This window comes from Amphiprion ocellaris, chromosome 1, assembly GCF_022539595.1.
Source record: "Amphiprion ocellaris isolate individual 3 ecotype Okinawa chromosome 1, ASM2253959v1, whole genome shotgun sequence".
In the NCBI taxonomy this organism is placed as follows: domain Eukaryota; kingdom Metazoa; phylum Chordata; class Actinopteri; family Pomacentridae; genus Amphiprion; species Amphiprion ocellaris.
In genome coordinates this window covers 18140285-18166707 of record NC_072766.1, presented here as the reverse complement: position 1 = coordinate 18166707, position 26423 = coordinate 18140285, and the positions used below count along the sequence as shown (strand labels likewise).

The 26423-nt window shown below is 39.3% G+C and overlaps 1 protein-coding gene across 2 annotated transcripts in view; it reads right to left on the bottom strand.

Moving 5' to 3' along the window:
- LOC111565259 (MAM domain-containing glycosylphosphatidylinositol anchor protein 1) overlaps positions 1–26423 on the bottom strand; it is a 186678-nt gene that overhangs the window by 58121 nt on the left and 102134 nt on the right. For both annotated transcript variants that reach the window (XM_023265327.3, XM_023265462.3), the window contains exons 5-6: positions 16522–16718; positions 12060–12192 (exon numbers count right to left, since the gene is read on the bottom strand). In XM_023265327.3, the coding sequence (XP_023121095.1) occupies positions 12060–12192; positions 16522–16718 (330 nt within the window). The remainder of the gene's footprint in view (positions 1–12059; positions 12193–16521; positions 16719–26423) is intronic.

Below are 26423 nucleotides of genomic sequence, written 5' to 3'. Positions count from 1 at the left end.
GAAAACAGAAATCCATTCTGAATCAGAACAATACAGAAAGTCCCACCCTGAAAGCTGACAGGATTGGTTTCCTTAAGTTTCTCACATATAAAACCCTGTAAGTCTGAATCTGTTTTTTTTCTTTTTTTTTGAGACGTCATTTATACACCACAGTTTATTGCACTCATTACATGTTTACAAGCATATCAGAACACTATATGAATATGTTAACAAGGTAAAAGAAACAAACTTGACTGGAGGGGGTCTAAATATTCATATTTGAGTATTTTAAAGGACTACACTCCAGACATGTATTTTTGAAATGGGCTCGAGAGGACAAGAAGGAGGAGCATCCAGGCTTTTATCAACCTGCGAGAGAGTTAATCCTCACTGAGAGACCAACCCAACGGAGTACAGGAAGCAATTCATTCCTCTAACAGACTTTATGCAGTACATCCTCTCATCTAATCTCTTTTTTAACAGATTGCAATCGCCGTAATGAAAGAGGTGCAGAGAGGCTCACCAAACTACTTTACAAATGCTTGTCTCTGCTAATACAAGAATGGGCACAAAGCTGTGCGCACACGCAGACATGCTTGTATCGTTAAATGAGCGACAAAAATGTGCATGCAAAAACACACACACACACACACACACACCGATGGGATATCGCTTTAGCTAACCTCACTGGTGATGGCTCCAAAGCTGACAAGAAATTTCACTGGTGTAACAGCTGCAATCAGCACATAAATAGCACTGTCTACTCCCATTGTATCAAATCATAGCACAAGGAAAGTAAACCCCTGTAGGCCTGCAATGGTTTCTAAGCACTGAATGGATCCCCATGGAAACCGTTTTGCTTGATTATTTCACTGTTTGTTAAATACATCAACACTGAAATGAAGTGTCAGGGTCATTTAGGTTATACTGTAGGACATGCTTGTGTATTATTTTATATATATATTAATAGTATGGTGCCATACATCAAAGAGTCTGTACGCATTTCCTGAAAGTCAGCTAGACCGGAGATTGGCTCTAAGTAAAAGTTAGCGTGAGTTTATTTTTTATGACACACTACTGTTCAAAAGTTTGGTGTCACCCAAGCAATTTCATGTTTTCCATAAAAACTGACACTTTTATTCATGTGTTAACATAATTGCGCAAGGGTTTTCTAATCATCAATTAGCCTTTCAACATGATTAGCTAGCACAATGTACCATTAGAACACGGGAGTGATGGTTACTGATAGGTATCTGTACCCCATGTAGATATTCCATCAAAAATCAGCTGTTTCAAGCTAGAATAGTCATTTACCACATTATCAAAGTCTAGACTGTATTTCTGATAAAATTTAATGTTATCTTCAATGAAAAAATGCTTTTATTTCAAAAATAAGGACATTTATAAGTGACCTCAAACTTTTGAATGGTAATGTACATTTTCAGAGTCTCTCTCTATTCTGTGCTAAAGTAGCTTCGATGTCCAACAACTTTTAATGGGTTAAGTCATCAGTCCTAATGTCTGATAAATATGGTGGCGAGCTGACGTGTGGTGTCAATGATGTCAGCGTCTGTAGTCAGTGTATGTAGACATATAGGAGATTTTTCAGTGTAAAAGAGACTCATGAGGAGATATGAAGGGTTGAGGTTGTGGAAGTCACCAGGAAGACTCTCATGTATCTCGTGTTGGACCATTATTAGTTTTGTTTCATTTTGTGACTCGGGTTTCATTTTCACTTGCTCTGTTTCTCTTGTTTTCACTCACTGTTTGGTAAAGTGAAGGCACCAAAACCACTTGGTAAAGGAAAAAGATTATTGTTTGGGTTAAAATACTCCCTTCAACATCATTAACCACACGTTACAAAGCAAACAGTGGTGACACCAGCAGAGAGCATATGGCTATGGGATTATGACGTCTATTTGGAGATTTATAGGTCTATCAGCTATCCAGTGGTTTTAACCCTTTGATACGCAGTGTGGGTCAGGAGATACCCATTTTCCACTGGATTTCGGTCACTTTTGGCCCATGTTGTGCATCAAAGGGTTATAAGCAATGCTGCCGGATATCCAGTATGTGTTCGAATGCACTACCAAGGGATCCTGAAAAGCCATATATTACGAGTTAGGAGAGAGACTGCACTTAATTCAGTCCATCTACACTCTACAGTGCATAGTTTAACTGCTAAACTGCTTTCTTTAATCTGAGTGGAAAATTGGTTGTAGGAAGTATTTGTTTGTATTTGCAGATTTTTTTTTTCTGTAATGCTTAGAGGATGCAGAAAATAATGCGAGGAAGTGGAACCAACAGCCACAGCACGTTTTTTTTTTTTTTGTGTTTTTTTTTTTGCCAAGATAGGAAAAACTGGTGAGAGATTTTAACTGTGACAGTTTATAAGAAATCACCAGATTCAGGTTCATTAAAAGTTACAGAGCTGGGAATTGAGTGGCTGTCACACATAGTGTACGTCTAACTAAAAAGAAACACCTGTTTAGTAATGATGTCTTTCTTTACAAGGTCAAGCAGATGGACCTTTGTATCTGATTATCGCCCTGTTCAGTCAGCACCTTCACTTCACATCATTTTCTGCAAACTATTCAAAGGTTCTACTAGTATTTTTTTTGCAAACAAATAACTAAATAAACTAAACATGTAATCATTATAACAAAATAAATAAATAAAATAAAATGTACATATAGCAAAAAAAAAAAAAGGCTAAGAGAAGCAAGGGGGGAGGAACTGAGGATTTCAGAATTATAGCTTCAATTTCCTGGGGATGCATGGGGGTGACGGTAACGGTGGGATCAGCCAGCGCTCTTCCCAAAGTAATGGGATTTATGTGCAGTACAGCGGTTTACAACCAGGTAACAAATGCCTGTCTCCTCCAAGCTCACACTTTCTCACTTGTTCTCTCCCCCTTCTCTCTGCCAGTTTGTGACCTGTGTATCTTCAATATCTGTCGTTTTACCTCTTCTTGTCTCTGTCTCTACACCTCAGCCTGTACATGTATGCTGCATTCTGCTGTCTTTCTGCATTTTTGTTCCCCTCATGACTTGCTTTCTCATAGACATGCTGTGTTACTTGTTTAACATTTAAGTCCTTCTATGAAGTAAATATGGATGGTTTATAGGGGGGAAAATCAGCTAGAAATAAAAGCTTAAAGGTTAAGTGTAAGATATGAGTTTTGTACGGATGTCACTACGTCAGTCCAAAATATGGCAGGGTCACAGGTTGCCCTAGGGGTTTTACAGACTGACTAGCAAACACAACTGTATTGTTGATCTTTGCTTCCAAAAAGGGGAAATGTCCCAGATGTGATTTGGAAAACAGAGGATTTGTGGTTATTACCACAGACAAAACACCCTGAGGCAAATGTGAGGAGATGAACCTGGTACTGCACTGCGCTCTTTCCTTGATGTATGCTGTTTATTTAGGAATAATATATAGTTTATGTGCAGCTGGAATAGGGACATTTGAGGACATCCACTTAGATTTTAACCTTTTGAATCCCATGTAGTTTCTGGGCATTCTCTGCTGATGTCACACTTCTACCTACTGTGGGTTCATTTTTCATTGCAACATAAAGTCCTGCACCTCTATGGAAACAGCACAACTTTGGCTAGAGGGAAACGGAACTCAAAAATGTCTTTAGAGTAGTATAACATAGTGATAATGTCACAAGTCATAACAAAAGATAAAATGAAAGGGAAATTTCTTTGATTAATCATTTTTTCAAAAACAGAAAACAACTGGAATCAACATGCACAACAATTTTCCATGACTAATACTGGAACAAATGGTGGTCTACACAATACATACAGTACTCACATATTTTATTTGTTTCCATATTCATCTCCTTGATGCTCTGTGCAAACACAGCCTGCAGTTCAGCCCAGTTCAACTAAAAAGTCAAATTTCTGACACATGACTGTTGGTCACAGGTGAGTCAGTCAAGGTTTCATGGTTGTGCTGGGGAGCAGATTTTATTGCTCTGCCAAGTAACATGGTGGCGTATAGTGATGATCGGCGTACGGCGCACTTTGAGATTTCATATGTAAAGTACATTATAAATTAAAGGCATTATTATTATTATTATTATTATTACATTTATCCTTCCATTCATGGGCAACATTACTCAAAAACGGAATAACAGATTCGGTTAAAATTTTTTCTTATAGTCTGGATCCATGGATTTGTTAAAGATTTCTGTATCATTGTGAGATAGCGGTACGGTGTCACTGTAACTATGATAAGTGAATGTCACTTCAGCTGCCTGCTTGACGATCACATGATTGCAATCCTACTACAAATGCACCGCTGCGGACTTATCGGGACTTGTCCATCGGACATCATATGACTGAGTACTGCACTCTCTGAGTGTTTTTCTTGTTTTATTTATTTGAACAGAATCTGGTTAAAGCAAATGGTTTACGACTGGCACATCATAATATAAGAGAAAATAATATATAAACCAATTTGGATTAAATATCATGATTATAAGCTAGGCTTTAGTTAAAGTACTAAATGGAACAGCAGGTGAGAGATAAATACCTGACAGACTGCTGGAAGGTTTAATATTCAATTCATTTTTTACAGGCTCTCACTCAGATAAACAAATTTGGTGTTTTTTAAAGACAACACGCCTTTCAAACCCTCAGCAAGTTGTAGTGTTCGGAGGGTTAAACACCTCATAACATTAAAGATTAAAACCATTATAAAAATAACAGCCAGAGGTATAGAATGATGAAAGAGACTGAGATAATGAAAACTAAGAGTAAATATGCACAAACTAAAAGTACAGCAATCATTTAGATTCATTTTTAGTTTAATATATTAGTTAAAAGGTCATCTGGTTTCTATCACAGCTTATCTTAGTAAAAACAAAGGCCAACTGTCAATGAAACTAGCCAGCATTTAATTAATATTCCTGATTTATTAAAAAATGCTTTTAACATCTCCTCACCTTGCACTGTCTAACAATGTCGGAAAAAATGAGGCCTGAATTCACTGGAAGTGTAACACTGTGAGCACAATGACTTTTCAATTGTCTTTGCCATGAGAAAAATACTTGACAAGAGAAAGAAAGTGTGTGTGTGTGTGTGTGTGTGTGTCTGTGTGTGTGAGAGTGTGTGTGTGTAGGTGTGTGTGTGTGTGTGTGTGTGTGTGTGTGTGTGTGTGTGTGTGTGTGTGTGTGTGTGTGTGAGTGAGTAGTCTTTGTTATTTACACATGTAAATACTGAGCTGCTTTGTCTATTTATACAGCCATAGTCGATATATGCTTTTGTGTCAGTGCTTCTCAAATAATGTGTTCCTTTGTAGACAAACTGTGATCTGTAAGTTGTAATGCACATGTAAATGATCAAATGAGGCATATTACTGTTAAAACTGAACTTGCTTTTGTAAAGAAATATCAGGGTGTTCATAATGTTTTGTAAAAAGTTAGTTCATTAAATGTGAACATTTTCAGAATGTAGTTTTTTTAACTAAAACAAAGGGAAAAAGTTGAGTTGTGGTTATTTATAGGCTGTTATTGCTCAGATTTTACTGGTCCAGTCCACTGGAGATCAAACTGGGCTGAATGTGACCCCTGGACTGAAATGAGTTTGACACCCCTGATCCTTACTGTGTGTGTGTATATATATATATATATATATATATATATATATATATATATATATATATATATACATATATATATATATATATATATATATATATATATATATATATATATATATATATATATGCCTTTTGTAATCCGAAGGGGGCCTGGTAGAAAAAATTTGACAACCACTGCTTTATGTGCATTCAATTACTGTATCTTTGTTTAGCTGGATATTGATGTAAATATGTCCATATCGGCTACCCTTAAAGGATTTGCAAGCAGTTACTGAGCCGAAAATATGCACCACAACTGAATGAAAGAAACGTCAGACTTACAGTTTGACTGGGGCACTAAATACAGTGAAAGCCTGTCAGTTTCAAGACAGCATTCGCAGGATTGAACTGGCTTACATACTTAATCTAAAGCCAGGAAAGGACTACATTAGGATAAATTAGGATAAAGTTCAGAAACGCAGGTTGACAATTAGATCAAAAGATGCCTTTCTTATCTCCATTTCTATAGTGCGGCTCATGGGTGGGAATGTATAAAATTCTGTGAATGTGAAGCAGAGGATCACTTAAGAGGAGCTACCTGCTTATTCAAACTTCTGTGGATAATTAAAGCAGTATGTTTTAAAACTGCAAATGTCAAACTGAGACAGCACCGAAGTGAAATTCTGAGACTCTTAAATCCCCAACCAATGACTTCACGAAAAATGATCAAAGCAGCCTCACAAGCAAATTGATTCTTGCCTGTGGTGTGGCTGTATATCCCCACCGTGATCACCTGACTCGACTGGATTTGAGACTGAGGAAGAAATGTCAGAGAAGTTTACGAACTGAGCGGTGGAACAATTCCTGTGGGAGGCCGTTAACCTACAACCATGATGCCTCCAACACACATGAGTTCAATGTACACATTTGCATGGAAATAAGCACATAAGAAATAGACACAAGCGGCAAGTATTGTAAGAGAGGAACAAGTTACAGCTTTAAATCAATCCCCGGTGTTTAACTGCATGTTTTACCTCTCTCGTTTTTTCTGACTCTCTCTCTCTCTCTCTCTCTCTCACATAACCCCTCTCAGGCAGGGATTATAGCCTTACATAAATCTGACTGTACAGATGCAGTACAATGTCCTACCTCAGGTTTTACTGTACTAAGGATTATTGCAGATTGCCCATTGATCTTTACCATTTCAAGGGGGAATTCATATGCAGTGGCTACCTATTGATCTAATCATATATATTACGCACTTGTACAACTGTCATATTACTGTCAAAGTACACTGTAGTAAGAGTTACAATAATGAATAAAACACTGAATCAACTCGATCATATTTCAGATTTACTGGTTAACTCAGTCTGCACAAGGGTCATCAACAGCTTTAAATCACGTGTGCGTTTGTTTCCACATTCATCCAACATATTTTTGGTTTTATTTTGTAGTGTTGCCTCATTTTTTAGATTTTGCTTTGATTCCACTTAATTTTATTCAACGTAGAATAGGAAAAAAAAACCTCTTCAGACATTTCAGAGTCGCCTGTAATGACACCTGGAGCCGCATAATAAAGAATTTTCCAAGTTAATCACAGGAACAGCACATAGAAACCCCCAGAAAGTCTCTGATATGTATGAACTGTAAATAATTTAACAAAAATTTATTTACTTATGTTAGAATCAAGGTTTGCATTTCTGCTTTTTCTTTTTGTGCTTTTTGTATTGTTCCACTGCTGTGATTGTTCACGTTTTGTGATTTTATGACAAAAACTTAGACTTCTATTGGAGCCTACTACCAAAAAATATTTGGGGTAAGAATAATATTTTCCTTTATGGCCCAAGTTAATAGTTTTGATTGATAAAACATATTGCTCTGCCATTTGTCTCTCTGCTCGGAAGGAGAACTAAGCATCAAATTATGACGTAAAAATGTGAAGAAAAAGGGACTTTGAGAACCTTGTAATAACCAGAGGGAGTTCATAAGCCATGGCATTGCCTGTGATTTGTGACTTTTTATTCATATTTATTTCCACATGCGCACTTTCCAAGCTCTTTTAAACAAGCAACAGTAGAAGCCAATCTAATTCAATCCACTGTCTTACTCCATCACTCACACATCCTGTCCTTGTTCCTGCCTCCCCCACTTTAAATAACATGACAAGCTCCAAAGCATTGCTCCCGTGTTCTTTTTTATGAGAGGCAGGGGAAGAGGATTTGGTCGCTGACGACAGTTACTGGAGGGCAGAAGCCCCGTACTCAAATCCCAGGCTGGGATTATGATATAAAAATCAATCAATCTCCTTGTCCCAGTGCGGTGAATCAGCGGTGATGGCGTGACCTAGTTGGATGAATCTAATCTAACCAGTGACTGACGCACAAGGACAAACAGGAAGCTCAGCGGGGAATATCAAAATTTGCTCATTAGAAAAATATTATAGAGGATAAAAAAAACAAAACAACTTAGTGTTTGTTGTCTTATTTTACAATCTCTCTATATCTGTCTCTTTGCCCATCTATTTATTTCTCCCCCTCTCTTTGCCCCTGTGTATTTTTTGTGTTCTGTCTCTCTTCTGTAATATTCCTTCTCTTCTGCGTTTTCCCGTCTGTCACTCTGGTTCTTTCAGTGTCATTTTGGAGAGCTGAGTCTAGAGATGTAATTTTCAGAGAGAACATCATTACGTTTACACTTGTCTGAAAAGGGTTGTTTGTTGGTATATGTAGGATTTTTTTTATTATTATTTAAAATTTTGTAACACTGTATTGCTTTTATTCCCACTTTGTCTCTTGATATTGTCTTTGAGACTGTTGTGACTGAAATATGCATAGATTCACAAATATCCAACTGAATGTATGATACATGTTAGAGTAAAACTTTTCAGATGAAGCAGTCAAATATACACTTTTTAGAATTAGCTATAGTCTTTTTTTCAGCTCAGTCTTCAACAAATTACATTCTGATAGAATTAAACTGCAATTTTGGTCAAATTTCCATAGTAGAAAAAGTAAGGCTGGAGTCTACTGCCTAAATCACAGACTGTCACTGTGCAAACTGAATGTGTTTGTGGTTTAATGTTTTTTTCAATACCTAAACTCTTGCAAGGGTGAGTTTACTGTACTGTAAATGCAGTGATGCAGCTTGTAACTTGAGATTTATTTCTGGAATGTGTGTAATCAATGAAAATCATAGTATTTTTCCTGAAATGTGGTTCCCTCTACTCCTTACTCTTCATCCCGTTTGTTTCCTGTGGTCTGCAGAGCAGCTTTGAAAGTGGAGATAGGAGAACTCTAACACATAATCACACTTCCTTGCCTCGTTTTCCCTGTCTTCACATTTGCTCTGCTTTCTTTCGTACTCGCACACACAGAAACACTCTGAGATGTGTGTTTTCCATCACTCTGTGAGGCTGTGAGGTCCAGACAGATTGGCTGTTTTGGCAAGTCTCTGACTCCTGATGCCAGCAACAGGCAGACGCTCATTGTTGTGGTTTCTGTGTGTGTGTGTGTGTGTGTGTGTGTGTGTGTGTGGGTGTGCGTGTGTGTGTGTGTGTGCGTGTGTGTTGACTGCGCTGTGGGGCTACAATTGATCTCAGCCACAGGAGCCCAAGAGGGAAGGAGAGGAAGGCTGAGGCAATGCAAGTGAAGAACACCTATCACACACAGCAGGAGCTCCAAGACCTGTTTGTTTTCCCTTCCTACCTGTTGATTTCAACACTGGCAAACTGCACGACTGTTTAACAGAAAACTGTGTGAAATTAACGATATGTTACGCCTAATGCATTGGTTCCTTTTCGGTGACTCTCTATTGAGAGCATTTCTCTTTTATCATAATCTGCCATTTATCATCTTTGGTCCAATGTGTTGTCGGCTTTAATTAATGGCATGTCTATGAGCTACAGTACATTCACCTGGGGCTGATGCATTAGCATCACTCTGTTTTCCAGAACATTTCAGCAGAGCCGTGTCCACCTCACTTCCTATTTTCTGTCTGATTCATACTCAGGTTTTTATTTCCTCCTCTTTCTGTCTGCAGCTGTTTGTTCTTCGTGCTGAGTCGTTCACAGAGAGGCCAAGCTTGGTTTCTTCTCCTGAATGTAACATTTTTTTTTTTTGTTTTTATCTTTCCTACCTTCAGCTCACTTTAGAGGACTCCTGGGAAAGTTTATCTCTTATCTCAAAGACACCTTATTGCCCAGTTGATAACTTCTCCTTCAGTTCAAAGCCTCTAATTAAAAAAAAAAGTGGCATAGTCATGAGTATTTAGAACAGACGTACTGGGAGTCTGGAACTTGTATTTCTATCTGTATTATAACTATTCATGTTTATATTTAAAGAGAAAACAGGCATGGAAATCATGTTTTGTTATCATTACACATTTAATTTTAGGATTATAGTCTGTTAGTGCCAGTTTTTAAAATAAACTATTAGAATATATTTTAAGACTTGAATGATATTCTTTTTCAACATGTATAATGTATGATATTTAGTGTAATACCTGCAAGAATGTGACAAACATTCTGGCTGAACTCAGCATGTAGGTAAACCAGCTTCCACATGAATAAAACTAACGCAAGGCAATCTTCTCTATTCTGTCAAAAAAATCTTTCACTTCCCATATTGGTGGTTTATCAGGAAAAGATAAGCGAAGTTATCATAACTCTGGTATCAAACTAATCAAATAATGGTTACATTTCTTTCAGTGTGTGCAGTCAGAACCCACTGTGCTTACAGGGAGGAGGAACACTAGTTTGCATCGATAAAACAAATCATTTTTAAAATAGTTGCATGGAATAAATATTTATAAAACCATACTGTTTGTGCTTTGCTGAATACTCGACTCTATCCCTTCTGAACAAAACTACACTAAACATACATGATCTTCTAAACAGGTGGGGTTCAGAGCCTTGCTCATGGACAATTTGATGTTAACACAATAGTTTTACATTTTCTGAAAGATGAAGCTACCACCAGCATTATGACACATACATATCTCTGTTGCGATCGGTGAGACTTCCTAGAGTTTCCACTTGTTGTCCAGCAACCTCATGGTGACGGAAAAGTTTCATAACTTGTAGTTCACACAGTTCAGATTTTTGAACTGACAACATAAAATAGCTGTAATGTTTTAATTACTGAGCTTTCGAGGTGCTAGAAGGTCGATTGTGTTAACTTTGATAGAAGCCAAGCCAGGTTGATTGCTGCTGGCTGTAGCTTCATATTTAACAGAAAAATGTCAGTGTGGAATACATCTTTTCATCTAACTGGGCAAAAAGGCAGAAATTATTACCCAAAATGTTGAACTGCTGCTTTAAGGGAGTATTAATCTCTAATTTTCACCAGAAATTTGGAGATTTAAACAGTATGTTTTGCATGCAGGCCTGTATTTGTAGCCAGCAGCCTCCTTTTAGTAAAAGCAATCATTAGAACTTCTCTTTTTCCACATTTGCAGTGGATACTTAATATCCAAAAATGAGAAAGACAGGATTAAGACAAGAAGCCTTGAACAGTCCTCTTATCTTCAAATGGCTCTTGAGCATGTAGACAACAAACGCTGTACTCTGATTTACAAGAAGCATGTTCTATTAAATTTGACAAGGATCTCCTTGTTGACTAAATACACTCAAATTTCTGAAAGGCATTAAATATAACTAGCAAAGGATTTCAAAAACACTTCTTTAAAACACTATAAAGCACTTAATTGTCTAGCAAGATTTACCAAGATAAATTCAGGATGTCTGGCATTTAGAAAATAAGAGAGAAGAGGATAAAATAAACACAATATAAAAAGAACTTTAAAAATACTGCACAAGGACTGGCCTTTCTCTTGTGGTGTATCAGTCTGACGGTAACAAACCTGACAGGGTTGTCAACAGCAACAATGTTGTCGTAAGTAACAGAGTTGCCGGGCGGTGGCGTGGAGATGGACAGAGCGGTGCAGAGTGAATTGGAGATAACAGGGAGCGTGACAACTGAATTACAGCTGACGGCCCTGAGATGAGCTCTCAGCAACAGAAAAACAAGACAGATAGACAATATGGCATGCTGGGAGGCAGGCGAGAAGATACAGAGAGAGTGAGAGCAAATTTTAGGGGAGAGTCGAAAACCAGAGGGGGAAGAAAAACCCACGGACAGAGAGGGAGGCAGAAAGAGTGATATTAAAGGAAGTGAGAAAACGAGAGGATGAAAGGGGAATGCCTCTCTTGCACAAGTAAAGATGGGAGGCATCTTAACAATGAAAGAAAGACACAGAGAGCAAGAGATTCCTGAGCTGAGACACAATGAGCATGCAGCGAAAAGTCAGATGAGATGGGAGAATCAAAGAATAGGAAAAAGTGCAACAGTCAAAGCAAGACATTGATGGCAATGCTAAAAAAATAAAATCTTTGTGAAGGCAAGTACATGTCTGTGCACGCAGGGTTTCATTCACTCTTTTGTCTTTTGATTTTGATTTAAAGAAGAAGAAAAAAAACACTCAAAGCTTACTTGTAGCATTTGTGAGCCTGAAGGTGATGGACTTATCTTCGATGTTGCACACATTGCGGACAGACACTTGGCAGGTATAATCAGCAAAGTCCTTGGGTCTTAAGTTTTTCAGCTTCAGCACCTTGGTCTCACCCTGTGTGGCACAAACAACACACACAACATACTGCTTTGTAAGCCATTTTTACCTGATGATCATTTGTGTTATTAGTCTAACAGACTAACGAACATTTATCTAACTATAAATCTGACTACATTTCCCTCACACCTAACATTACATCAGTGGGGAAGCTCAAAGCTTTTATTTGAGTCTTTTCTAAACTGGGTTGTAATCTTGTGTAAAAGTCATTTCAATTTTTGATGAGCTGCAGTGTGATAAACAGGGTGAAATACACACTGAGATGCACACACACACACACACACACACACACACACAAACAGTGTGTTTCTATGTCTGACATGCCCTGATTATCAACTGAAGCATTTCAGATCCACATATGAACTTATATGAATGATAAATTTAAAATGCCTTTTGCATGAGAATGTCAGGAAAATGAACCTGATCTTCCTGTCAGGGCAGAAATAAAACTAAATACGGTAATGTTCTCCCTGTAAAACCATGCCTACATCAATAGCTGTCTCTGTGCTTCTTATGTAGACATACATTCTCTCTTGGAGACACAAAAGCAGTCATTCATCTCTCTCAATATCACTGAAGATGTTTCAGATCAAGACTTTGCATGTGATACAGTAGGCGTTGGACTAACAGTGACTTAGGCAGCCCAGGGAAGAGCTCTGCTGACTGGTTAATTGAACTCCAGGGGCTCTGCTTTGTGGCTGACTGAAGCTTTGATAAGTGGAGAAAACGGGAACACTTGTGCCAACGTAACCACTGTGCGCTCAGCCTGAGGATCAGGCACAGGAGTGTTTATTCGGTTATTTTGTTAACATACTGATTACTGGTGCCTAACGGAACAAATAACTGACCGACTGACTAGATAGTCATCTAGTTTATGTCCTGTTATAAGCTGGTCTCGCTGCATTTCTGCTGACAGAGAGAACAGAACAATGTCATGTTGCAACAATAACTAATTTAGAAATCAAATATGTAATCATCCGTGTGTCAACAATAAATACATACATCATCAAATATCCATTTGTCTGTAGATACAACTTTCTATGCTTGTATAGAATTTCAGTATACAATATGTTTTAGCAGCTCATAGTCTTAATTGAAAATTTCAGTCATTACAACAGCATTAAAAAAGGCTATTTGATTATTAACTTCAATTGAACTCCATTCCGACCTTACTGTTGCTATATCGGTATTCAGGCACACCAAATGTAGACTTTGGGTACAAGCCTGTCATTTCCAATATTCATCATGCAGCTTTTCCCTCCACTTTCACTATTTCCTTGTACTGTTTTCCAAATCCCTTTGCAATGGGTAACAACAACCTCCAGGTCTGCTTGGTAATTTCAGTGAATAAGTCATTTCAATGACAGTGCTTCCCTCCCTGCGTGCAAATGTTCCACTAAAACATTTCCCCCATCACTACGTTGCAGGAACATCACTGCAACCTGGCCTCAGTACTGCCCAAGATGATTGTGATTGGTTTAAAGAAAAACAAACACATGCTTTTATTCCTCTAAAACAGAATGATACTGAGGTGAAGCCAGACCAGACACAGTTGCTGTACAGAATGATACAATGCAAGACTACTATTCCTGGAACCTCTGCAGATGGCAAAAAGTCTTAGCAATTTATAGATATTTTTCAGTTGAAATTGCAATTGTCTAGCAGATTGTAAGAGCTGCAGCTAATCATGCTATTATTAGCTCCATAAGTTTGGTAAATTTGAGAATGAGAATAGAGAAATTATTCAAAAATTCTCAGTTTAAAGCAGCAAAAGCAGGATAAGGAAAATGTAAGATGCATGCTTGGGTAACCAAGGATAACAAAGGCTGAGATTAGATTCATGCTGAGTTTTACATGTGTATTTGCAAATAGTATGCCTTACTTTTAGTAATATAAGATAAAGGGCTTTGAAGATGAGGGTGAATATGTTTGGCGAATGTGACATTGTCTCACATAACAAGTTCAGCTGGGGTTGCAAGGAGGATAAACATTCCACATATTCAATAAAGAATAAAATAGCGCCGCTAGCTCCGATGCAAAATCCAGGACAAGATTACACACTGCGGTAAGACATGAACAGGGCTTTTTGTAACACAACCTGTAACCTCGAAAATAATGTACTTCTTGGCCTTTGATGAACTGTATGTACAGCTGAACATGATAATGACTGCATCAGAGCAGATAAGCACATTGTAATCTATTCCTTACAGTTATGCCCTGACACATGGTTTTAGAAAGGTTAAAAAAAATGATTTGACTGTCTTAAGTCTTTATATAAGTAGCCCCTCACATGGGTTTAGCATGTGGAAGAATTCACATTCAAAGTGAATAATCAGTTAATTTGACATGCTGCTCTCAGCTCTCGTAGGAGGCGGTCGCACTTTCCTTGCTCCGTAGCTATCTCTGTTTCCTCCCCACACCCTCATGTCTTCTGCTTGCTGCACTTCTGTCTCGTCTCGTCTGTCTGACTTGGAGCGATCGCTTGGCACTGGACCTTCGAAACACCGATCATGGAATTGATTAACTGGTCTCTCAACGCAATTGACAAGATTGTTGCCACAAAGAGCACAGGCCTAGGGGAGCCTACCTGCCTGGATGGGAGTTTTGCCTCTGGTTACGTGATGGACGCCTGGGGGAAGTGGAAGGGGATCATGTGCCTGGCACCCCTATCCGTGGAGGACGTGGAAGATGTTTATATATTCGGATTTATGATGACAGGCCTGCTGATAATTGGCTTGTTCACTGGCCTGAGCTTCTGGAAAATCAGGAAGACCGCAGATAGAAATGACGTCCAAACTCTGCTGGTCTATGCAAACGATTGGATCATGGCTGCCGATGCTCGGTGTGACGAACTCAATCGTAAGATGAACAATTTGCTTGGTGTGACTGTTGACGTGAGTCGCAAAGTGGAAGCCATCAGGGTGAGAATCGCTACAGCTGGGGTCTAAAATTGTTGAGAGCAGTAGGTGGAAGGTGAAATTGCTCCTTTCCCCTGCCTAAACATGAAGGAAACTGATTACATTCTGGCGCCCCTGGAACAAATAAACTCCTCTGGAAGTTTCATGGCCAAGAGATAGCTCTCCTAAACCCCCCCCACTTTCCCAAGGACACCTGTTGACTTTTGGACCGGGCCAACCGAGGACGTCTCCATAGCAACCTGCTGTGTTGTCGCGCTCCCACCCTCGCAAACTGAGACACCGGAGGTCTGAGACGGAAGAAGATGGGCTACACGCATACACAAACATTCGGACTCATGAACTGAGGACTGAGCTAAACATTCGCACAGACATGCCCATATCCCCCTCCCCCCCGCCTCCACAAGCTTCCCTCGCCACCCCATATCCTTATCCCAACTATCCTTGTCTTATGCTTTGTCTGTTGCAGGTTTCTTTTCTTTTCTTTTTTTTTAGGTTCCTTCTCAAATTGAATTTCCCAACATTGGAGGTTTCATTTGGTACGAGCCTTTTTTTTTCATTTACCCTCTGCTATCCCTACCCAGATCCCTACATGTCTTTTTCTTTTTTCCTCAAGAAAGGTGCGCACAGCACTGCGCAGCAGCTGGAGCTGTCATTGGCAGGGCAGCTCAAATGAAATTTCGTTGTATATGAAAGTGTGCAATGACTAATAAAGGTTTGATTGATTGATTGAATTTAGAATCTGTATTTTGGGTTTTGTTTAGGTGAAGCAATCTTTTGGACAGAAACAGAGTCATTGCCAGTCTGTCACAGGGCCACATACAGAGACAAACAATCACTCTCACATTCACACCTACGGGCAATTTAGAATGATCAATTAACCTCAGCATATTTTTGGACTGTGGGAGGAAGCCGGAGTACCCGGAGAAAACCCACGCATGCACAGGGAGAACATGCAAACTCCATGCAGAAAGATCCCGGGAAAGCCGGGACGCAAACCAGGGATCTTCTCGCTGCAAGGTGAAAGTGCTAACCACTACACCACTGTGCAGCCGTCACTTTTAATCTTTTCAAGGATTCCCTTGACAGACCTCTCATGTAGAGTTGAGGTTAAAGGTTTTAAGTGGACGGGATTTAGAGAAGGGCCAGTTCAGTTCCTATGATTCCAGAGTGCTTTGACAATATTCATGTAAACTGTGAATATTAGGCAGTAATAGTAGGGAAGACAAAGTCAATAAAAGCAAGAGAGTTCAAAATTTTTCCCAAGACAAGGATAAAACTTGAGTTAAGAGGAGGATACAATTCAACAGGGAGAGATTTTGTGAGGCACTTATTAAAGGGGAAGAGCAGGCAGCAGGGAGTGACTGCACACCTGGCAGTATGTCTGTGCGGCGCATGTGTTCATGCGTACCTGAGTGTAAAGAGGCTCGTAGATGTCCACTCCATTGTCCTTGCTCTGTTCGATGAGCATACTCCCTCGTTTCCAGATGAATCGTGCGGGAGGGTTGGAGTTGACGGTGCAGCGCAGGAACACCGTCTTCTCCTGGTAGTAGCTGCCGCGCACATCACTGATGGTCTGGTGCACCGTCAGAACTGGTGTGTCAAGGTCTGCAACGCACAGCCAAAGAGCAAAAAACATTGATATTGCTGCACGAGGAAGAAAAATGTCATTATTACATCCAAACGCTTGTTCATTATGTTCTTATTGCACCACATACAAAATACCACAAGATAGTTTTATAAAAGCACAAATTCTTCAGAGCATGTGAGGTTAAAATGTTTTTTTCTTTGTGAGATGATGTTGTCATCTCTTCTGTGCAAGTCTTTGGCAATATTAAGCGTGGCAGGGTTGGGATTTGGTAACTAGGCCACGACTGTAAATAAGGGCAAACAAGTGTAGTTTGTTGACTGAATTGTCCATCCACACTGACCAAAACTGTACAAACAGTCGCCTGTTCATCAGAGCTTCTAACGAGAACAAATGTCCAAACAATCTGTGTGTTTTGCCATCTTTCCTCTTTTGCTGTGATCTTGCGCACGTTGCATTTATATTTTTATTTTTTCTGTCATTTTTATCTGTTTCCCCCCACTTGCCTCATTTTCCCTGTGCATTTCCTTCATGGGAGTGTCGTCTCCCTTTTCCTCCAGTGGATGGGATTTCAGCTGCTGTCACGAGCATGGCGGCTGCTCTCCCCTGGTTTCTGCCATCCCTCCAAAACTCACTGCCACTTTCGCTCCACATCAACATCCCTTCCTTTCTATCCTCTCCTCCTCGCTCTTTTTCTCTATCTTTCACAGGGCAGAGTTCTGTGTCTGTGTGTGTGTGTGTATGTGTGTAATCACAATTCTTTGCAGCCTAATTGGACCGTTGCAGACATCAAGCATCACGGAAACAATTTCTACCACCGCCATGGGTTCCTCCCTTTTCCTGCCTTTCCATTTTCAGTCCCTCCTACCAGCTCACCTTCTTTTTTCTTTCTGTTAGCGCTGCTTCTGTCCCCTACTGCCCTTCTATTGTGTCAAACCATCACCTTCTGGATGCTTCCTAAGAAGGCACGATGCAAGCAATGGAAAAGAGGTGAGACGTTTTCCATCACATGTGAGCGTAGCAGGGCCCATGTGATGGGAAAAGCAGAGAGCTATTTGAATTTATTGTATTTTCAACTGGAGACTTTTTGAGAGAAACAATGTGCACTTGATTTCTGAGTGCTCTATTGAAAAGGGCACAGCTGTCACATGAGGGCCGTGTCTCGCACAGAAGGCCACGTGCACACGCATGCACAAGCACTCACATCTGGAACTGCATCAAAGTGTGTGTAGCCTCAGCATAGCATCAGAGCGCTTTTGTGGTTTGAAAGTTAAAGGTCTGGGACTGACTGGCACATACACTAGAGACACAGAGGCAGCTTAAGTCCATGGCAGTGACTACAAAAAACAGACATTGCATGAGACAACAACTTCTCTTTCAAATGGAAGGTGAGCCACAGGGTCATGGGAAGGTTTACTCAATCATACCTTGCATGCTTTAAAGCTTGGTATAATACGTATGCCTGAATGTCACGGGAAATAAGGGTAAGTCAGGATAAGCAGAACAGCAAAACTACATGTCAACACTTGCAAGCTGTTGTATCAAATCATCTTCACAATCTAAGAATGCTTCTGTGTCTGCCATGCATTTGAGCATTCTACTTGAGTGATGCATGTGAAAGAAAACTATGTAATGCTGAATATGGCATTTCAAGACGGATCAGGGTCTGCAATGACCTTCTGAATAGCTTTTAAAGCAAAAAATTAGGTTGTGCCATGTGTAATTGTTTTCTGATTTATGACTTGTGGAAGCAAATGCAATCAATGACTGGATTATGCTGAAAATATAAACTGCAAAATAAATGAACTATCCAAGTCACTATAGACAGCTGAGGAGGATGATGGGCGTACAAATGTGTAATAAACATAGACTCTTGTTTAATTTTATAACAATTTCACTGAACTGTTTTTAAAACATAATTCTAGTTTCTAAAAAAAACTAATTTAAACCATACCATATAGCATTATAACATCATACACCTTTTGACCGGTCTATGTTGCTGACTTAAATGCAGTACCTACTTTTGTGTATCTGTTATTTAATGTGTTTTTCTGTGGTCTGTGAAATGCTCAATTGTTTCCATCGCTTTCATCTCCCTGCGGACACTGCCATTTATGAAACAACAACCCATAAATTGAGACAAAAGGCAGGGTAAGAAACTGACAGTGAGATACGACCATTCTCTTTAAAAGCTTCTGCCAGAAACAGGCCTTCAAAGTTGGACAGCTATTAACAGAAATCTGCCTCCTCATTCTGACATGTGTGCATGTGTCCGTGAAAGAGATTTGGCAAAAGCGCAAGCACCTTTGTATACCTGAATTTTGTGAATATGTGAATGCACATGTAAATGTGTATTTGTTCCAGGACTGGCACAGGAATTCTGTATGATTTTCACAGGTCATTTGCAGCGCAGTGGGACTCCTAGTTGACTAATGCCGCGGTAGTAGTAGTGTATGTGTGTGTGTGTGTGTGTGTGTGCGCGCCATATAGTGAATGAGTGCGACTATCTGCTGTCATTCTGTTTATTTTGTGACACTCTGAATGTGAAGAAAGTGTAAAGTGACAGTCTGACACAGAGAAGCAGATACAGACAGGTAGATTCTAAGGAACATCACACGATTGTAAATGGACACTATGGAGTCACTCAGAGGTGTGTCTTCATACACAACCGAGATGACTGTGATGACTGTGATACATTTTTGGAATTGGAAAACTCATACTACCATTATCAGCACAACACGATACATTTGTACAGTGAAATTTCTTAAACTAATATTGAACAATCACTTCAAAAAAACAACAAAACGCACTGGCCTTATTTTTTTTTTTTTTTTTAAACAAACAATGAAAATACTTTTAAAGCCTTTTTTCACGTGACAATTGTGTTTTTAGAGCTTTTGTAATGCAAACTCCCAGAGTGAGTCTAACTTTCCCCGGTTTGGACCCATAAGTAAATGGAGACACAAGATGAAACTGCAAGTGTACAGAAATACAATATGAAATTTTAATGAAGCTTCTGATTTCCCCAAAGTCCTGCCTTTGCACACAGCTTGGATCAATTGCACTGCGCTGCTTTTGTAAGCCACAGCTTTTAATGTACATCTATGCTTCCAAATTTCAAGCTGCTCTGGGAGTCTGGCATTGTTTTCTGCTTAGACACCACACACTGGTGCTGACACAAAGACATTTTAAGGTCTTCCTTAGAGTGGCCCTTAGCTTGGACAGATTAATGTGGAAAACGCACCAAATCAAGTAGTTTTCTATAAAGCAACTATTATGTGATAAAAAAGTAACACACACCTTCTCCACTTCAACAATATCAAACCAGAATATATATCTCTGAATTCTGTGCATCCTTGAGCAGAAGAGTATGACTACTCGGGATTAAATTCTTATTTTAAAAATGTTGTTTTGGAATAATAAGGGGGTATATCCAATAAACAAATGTTATTTTTTTTATCCCGTTAAATCATTAATAAAAGGAAATGTGGATTTAGTGCCACTTGTTGTGCTGTTTGTAATTCTACGGGAGTCAGATTTGCAAAGTGAGTTAAAGTGACAGATCTTTTGTTAAATATAGATCATGTTTACACTTAAGACTTACAGCTCTGTAAAACTATACAGCAAATTGCTTTTGGTCAGCTGCACAGATATTTAGAGTACTTGGCCACATTTTATTTTTGTGCATTTGTGCTTTATTCTATAGTATAGCTGCATTTGGAAAACCCTGAAAGGCACGGGAGAAAAATAAAAAACCCGACTGCACAAAATGAAAATTCCCACACGAGACTGAAATCCACAGGGTCACAGTTACTGCATTCACACCCCTCTTAAGCTACCTGGATCCTTGGATATTTTTTCTAGCATAACCTCAGGCAACAAAAATAGACAGCTGCTGGAAAGTGAACAATATTTTTTTAATAAAAACAGCAGCTTTATTTGTGCCACGTTATCTGCTGCCATTTTAGCTCTTTAACGTTTGCCTGATGTCACCTCAACTAAATTCATACTTCATGAATAAATTTTACTTCATTTAAAAATTGTTGATAAGGAAAAACAAAACAAAAGCAAATCTCAAGCACACTGTCTTATCTGGTTTACACAAATTGTTTCAAAGGGGGCAATTCAACCATGGGTTTCATACAGCGTTGTTGAGGCCCCACATCGTGTTAAACCAGCTGCCCGTCAATTAAATTCTTTTATCATTAGAAAAAAGCTTGCAAAGTACCTTGCCTCCATTTGCCCTGAATACTCTCAAGTCCCACTTGTCATTCATATTCAAAGTGATGTGTCCACTTACAGACCAGCAAGTGCTTCAAAATTACCAGACTTGTTTGGGGTATTCTCTGGATGTTTAGACTGACGGCAAGTGTGATCGGGTATTCCAACAATGTTTGCTTTCTGAGATTATGTTTGTTGTTCTAATAACTTTCAAGTAATAACTACTAGAAAGAAGCACACCTGAACAGACTTCCTTTGTTGGTTATCTGAGAAATCAGATGAATTACAAATTCTGGACATCCGGCACATTTCCTGGAAATGACAACAAGTGTTGAGAATGCACAAAAAGAAGAGGTTTCCTTCCTTTTTGTTAACACCTAAATGCAGCGTGTAGATTAAATCTTCAGAAAACAACAAAAGCAATGACATAATTCAACACTACTGTTACATGCCTGGATCCTCTATAGACCCAAAATGTGCCTGAATGCAATCAGCTCCATACAATAGTACATCAAACGTCTCTCTGACATTGACACTGTAACCACGGCAATGATGGAAACAGAGATTTACTCAGAAGCAATCCATCCTGGCGGTCAGAGTTGACTGAGTGTGTTTTTGTAACAAGTTGACCTCTGCTGGGTACTTTCCCCTGCAGGAGGACGCCCTGGACTCCAAATCCTCTTTGATTTCCAATAACATGTCCTGTACTCTAATAGCTCTCTCAGAGTAGACGGCCATTAGGGGACCAAAGAGAAGATGACAGGTTCAATTGAGTGTGAGCGTGCGATGGAGGAGGTGTGCTGTGTGTATGTGTGTGTGTGTGTGTGTGTGTCTGTGTGTGTGGGTGAGTGGATGTGATTGTTTGAGTAATAAGTGCAGCACCTATTGGACAACACAGAACAGTTAGTTTATTATCCCCAATAAACGCAACTGTAATCACTGTAAACCACTGAAGGTCAAATGAAATCTATCATGAATCTATAAAATAATAACTGAAGGAAACTGTACATGTATGTAAAAAAGAGAGAAGGAGAGAAAAAAAGACAGAGTGACACATTGTACTCATCCTGAACAGCGATGCTACATAGATCATCTTCTATTCACTACACAACCAAAACAGGTGAACAGGTAGCACTGTATGGTTCTAGTACCCAGCAAAATGTACAACTTTACAGTAGAAATAAACATGTTGACTACCTGGTGAATAGCTAATTTTTCCATTTATGACAACTGTGTGGGAGGTGAATTTTTGTAAAAAAAAAAATAATTGGTTTTTACTATATTGTATTGCAAGGTTAAAATGATGTATCGTGGAGGCAGTGGCAGCTTTCAGTGATAGGAGAGTTCATGTCCCAGAGACATTTGCATTGTCCACCTCAGCACCATTAACCTTCACCTCTCATTCTGGGATTAGCTGGGACTTGGGATGAGTCAGACACCACACCACACAAGCCGACATGACGGAGAGTTTGTGCATCGTTATATACTGTCTACCGCCTCACCCAGTGGTCCATAGTTTCACAAGTGTTTGATGACAAATAAAAATAATTGACAAAACTGACATTCAAACCAGGTGATGGCATCAAAAGACAACTGTAAACCCATGGCACGGACATTGTTGAACATTATTGTGACAATTAAACAATAAAAATATTATGTACTCCCTGTCGGGGAGAGCTAGGCCAACCACATCCTGGCTCCAAGTCTGTACTGAAAAAACTGACATCATTCTGGTATCAAGCATCTCATCTAACTCATACGAAGTAAGAAAACTCAAGTGATTGCCAAAATGCACACTGTATATAAATGAACAATGAATGTATGTAGGGCTGCACAGTGGCGTAGTGGTTAGCACTTTCGCCTTGCAGCTAGAAGGTCCCTGGTTCGCGTCCCGGCTTTCCCGGGATCTTTCTGCATGGAGTTTGCATGTTCTCCCTGTGCATGCGTGGGTTCTCTCCGGGTACTCCGGCTTCCTCCCACAGTCCAAAAATATGCTGAGGTTAATTGATTACTCTAAATTGCCCGTAGGTGTGAATGTGAGAGTGATTGTTTGTCTTTGTATGTGGCCCTGCGACAGACTGGCGACCTGTCTAGGGTGTCCCCTGCCTTCGCCCGAGTCAGCTGGGATAGACTCCAGCCCCCCCGCGACCCTAGTGAGGATTAAGCGGTGTATAGATAATGGATGGATGAATGTATGTAAATTGAGCGCATGTACATAGATGCAAGTAAAGCCATGTTCTTAAACTGAAGGCCAGTCCACGTCGTCCAGCTGGTTGTTCCCGCATGAAGTGAAAATAATAATTCTCAAATAATTTTAATATGTATAGAGAAAACACTGCTCGTCTCTGTGCAGAATCAAGCATTTCAGTTTCCTGTTTAAGTAACTTTTAAACCATATTTTTCCCATTTTATTTCAGTTCAGATGAGCAACATTACAACTCTTCTATGATATTTGCATCCTGTATATTCCTATATTTTGTGCTGTCTAACACAATTTGTGTTAAATTAAATGAACCATGTATAAAATATCAATTCAAGTCAAAAGATGAATCAGCCACTATCAGTGCGCCTTCAAACAAGATGATTCACAACAATTTAAGTATTGTACTTTTTCTATTCACTGTCAACTCCTATGTACTTTGAGGAAAATTAAAGATTTAGTATACAGCCACAGTATAAATATTATCAGCAAAAAACAGCAGCTAAGTGATGTTAAATTCCTAAAATGTCATTGAAGATAGATTCCGCTTTTTGTGACTATGTGATGGCCTTTTGGATGTGTGCCAGCTGAAGAAAGAAAAAAAGAAACAAATTCCTCAGGTAGAAAATAAGTGTCATCTGAAAAACAGTTTACGGAGACTACAGACAGCACATTTCAGTCTGCAGTAATAAGCGATCATCACACTAACTGCAGGAAAAAGTCCAACCAAATCTGTCTGCTTCTTTCTGTTGCATACACGCGTGTGCACAAAGATTGAAAACACATTCCCATCAACCCCACACATAGACAATCATGGACGCACACAGCAACACGCACGGAGAGGAAAGTCTGTGCTTACAGAGAGGCACAAACAGAGGCAGACTTGCCGTTTGATCCAGCTTCGCGTCTCGTCAATTATTCAGCATTCTGCTCATAGACATCGCCTTAAAGAGGCCATAAAACATGCAAGAGGCCCACATTTGGAAATAACGAGAACATTGCCTGTGTTTAAAATGCAGTGTTCAGAAGTAAAGATTGATTCAGGCTGATTTTCTCTGCTTAGTTTGTTTTGTTTAGTTTTTAGTGTAATAAAAGAGATCACTTTTTTCTAAACCACACTAATCATGGGTTTGTGTCTCTCTCCTTATTGATGCCCATAAGAAAAGATGATGGAAAAGAGGAGGATAAATGAGGCTCATAATATTAAAATCCCATAGAATCACAGCATTCAAGTCTATGTTCTTGAAACGATGTACAACACCAATGTGTTTAGTCTCCTAACAGAGAAAAACTTAAGGGTAGTCTTTGAATCAAGGTAGGCACAGAAAACATACTGAACATAACATGAACTACTTTGAATTGACAGCAGAATCTCAGAATAAAATCAACAAGTTCCTGTGTAATATTTCTGTAAATTGAGACTAAACTAACCTGAGCGATAAGAGATGCCCTGATTCAATATTTTCCAGATAAATTGGCACACCAATGATGCAATGTCAACATCATCATCATCATCATTATTATTATTACAAAACATTCTACATATTACAAAACTCAATTATTAAATCTGATATTGGGTTTCATTACAGGAAAAAAAACAGGCTTTCTGTGGTTTGTTGCATTTGTTTAAATAATTGTTAGTTAGCTTCACATACAGAGAGCACATCTACGATGATAAGCCACTTGGCGTAAATGACTGTTGTCAAACTGCAATTTGGCTGTCTTTGGCAAGAAGCCTATTTTCTATTTTAGTCATTTCTGAAAAAGAAATCCTGTAAGTTCCTCAACTGAAGAGCTACTTAAAAAATGTTGTAAGAAATGCAGCAAACAGTGCACTCTACCTGTGTAGCATCTTGTGTACACCTTGTACTGTTAGGTTTAAAAGCAGGACACAGGAATGTGTGTAAAGGCGAATTACACAATGAATCTTCTTCCAATCTAACACTCCTGAATTTGCTGAAAATGGTGCATTTTCGTCGAGCCAGCGCGTTATGTACAAGCCTTAATTATGCTTTTGTCAGCAAAGGGCCTGGGAAAAGGTATTAAACATTCATGATGATGTGACTCTATTATTTTAGGCCATAAAAAGACTAATTTGGGCATGGTTATTTACCGTGAGTGTGACAGTGTGGCTGCACAGCGGTGGTGACAGCAAAGAGGGTGTTAAGGGACACGGAAGTATAGTTCATTCACTCAGCCTCTGGGCTAAAATAACACACACACACACAAGTACAAAAACACAAAAGAAAAGTTGCACAACGGCACACAAAGTTACGCAATAGTATGCACCCACTTTCAGACAACCATATGCCTACACACAAGTATAGACTCACCAATAAATACACACACAATCTCCTCAGGGCCAAAATAACACATGAATCTCAGTTCCCTTGCTGCAGCCCTTGAGGGCAAAAACAAGAAAGTCCTTCTGTGTCCCTGTAAGTGCTTTCTGAAGTCATCTATGGGGAGCAGAGTGGATAAAGGATGTCCTTCTTACTCCTTCTGTATTCCTGTGGATGCCTGGGTCATGGTGTAACAACAGGGATCCAAGAATTGCGTTACTGCTGTTTTGATCTTTGGTTTAAGAAAAACAGCATGATGACAACAAGAGTCACCTGAGTAGCTACTGCATAAATGAGAGAAGAGAACAAGCAGCTTCTTTTACACATGTCCAGAGGTGAAATTCTGCCCTGGGTTTCTCTACTGGGACTGCCCCGGGAGAAGGATTTGATTACATATGCATATACATGTACGCATGTAGCATACACTCATGCACCTAGAATGACAGGGCTACTAAAGAGACAGACAGGGAAAAATAACTTTTTTTCCCCTCATATTTGTCTTGGTATGCCCAGTTGCCTGTACACTACTTCAGGTATACATATTGCCCAAACCCTTGGCTTGCTGTATATTTAATTAGCTTTGTGGCATGCACGGCACTGTGGAGCACAGCAATAATATGTACGGAGAACACATATAGACATACACCTTGTAATATAGGCTGTTGTTGCTCTTAAAATTATTAAACTGCTTGTGTGTTATTGTGTTGTGTTGTGGGACGAACACTAGACTCAGGGGCAATCTGCACAATGCCTTTATTAAAACAACTCTGGAACACTTCTGTGGATTCCTGTTCGGATACTAAAGTGGTATTCTGGCACAACTTCACTTTCATTGTTTCCTGGTTAATAGCAGACAGTGAACAAATAAATAAAAAAAACACGGAGACTCCCAAGATAACTCTGGGCCTGAAAACACAATCTCATCACCAGTCTCAGTGAGAAGGTGGATACTCTCTGTCTGG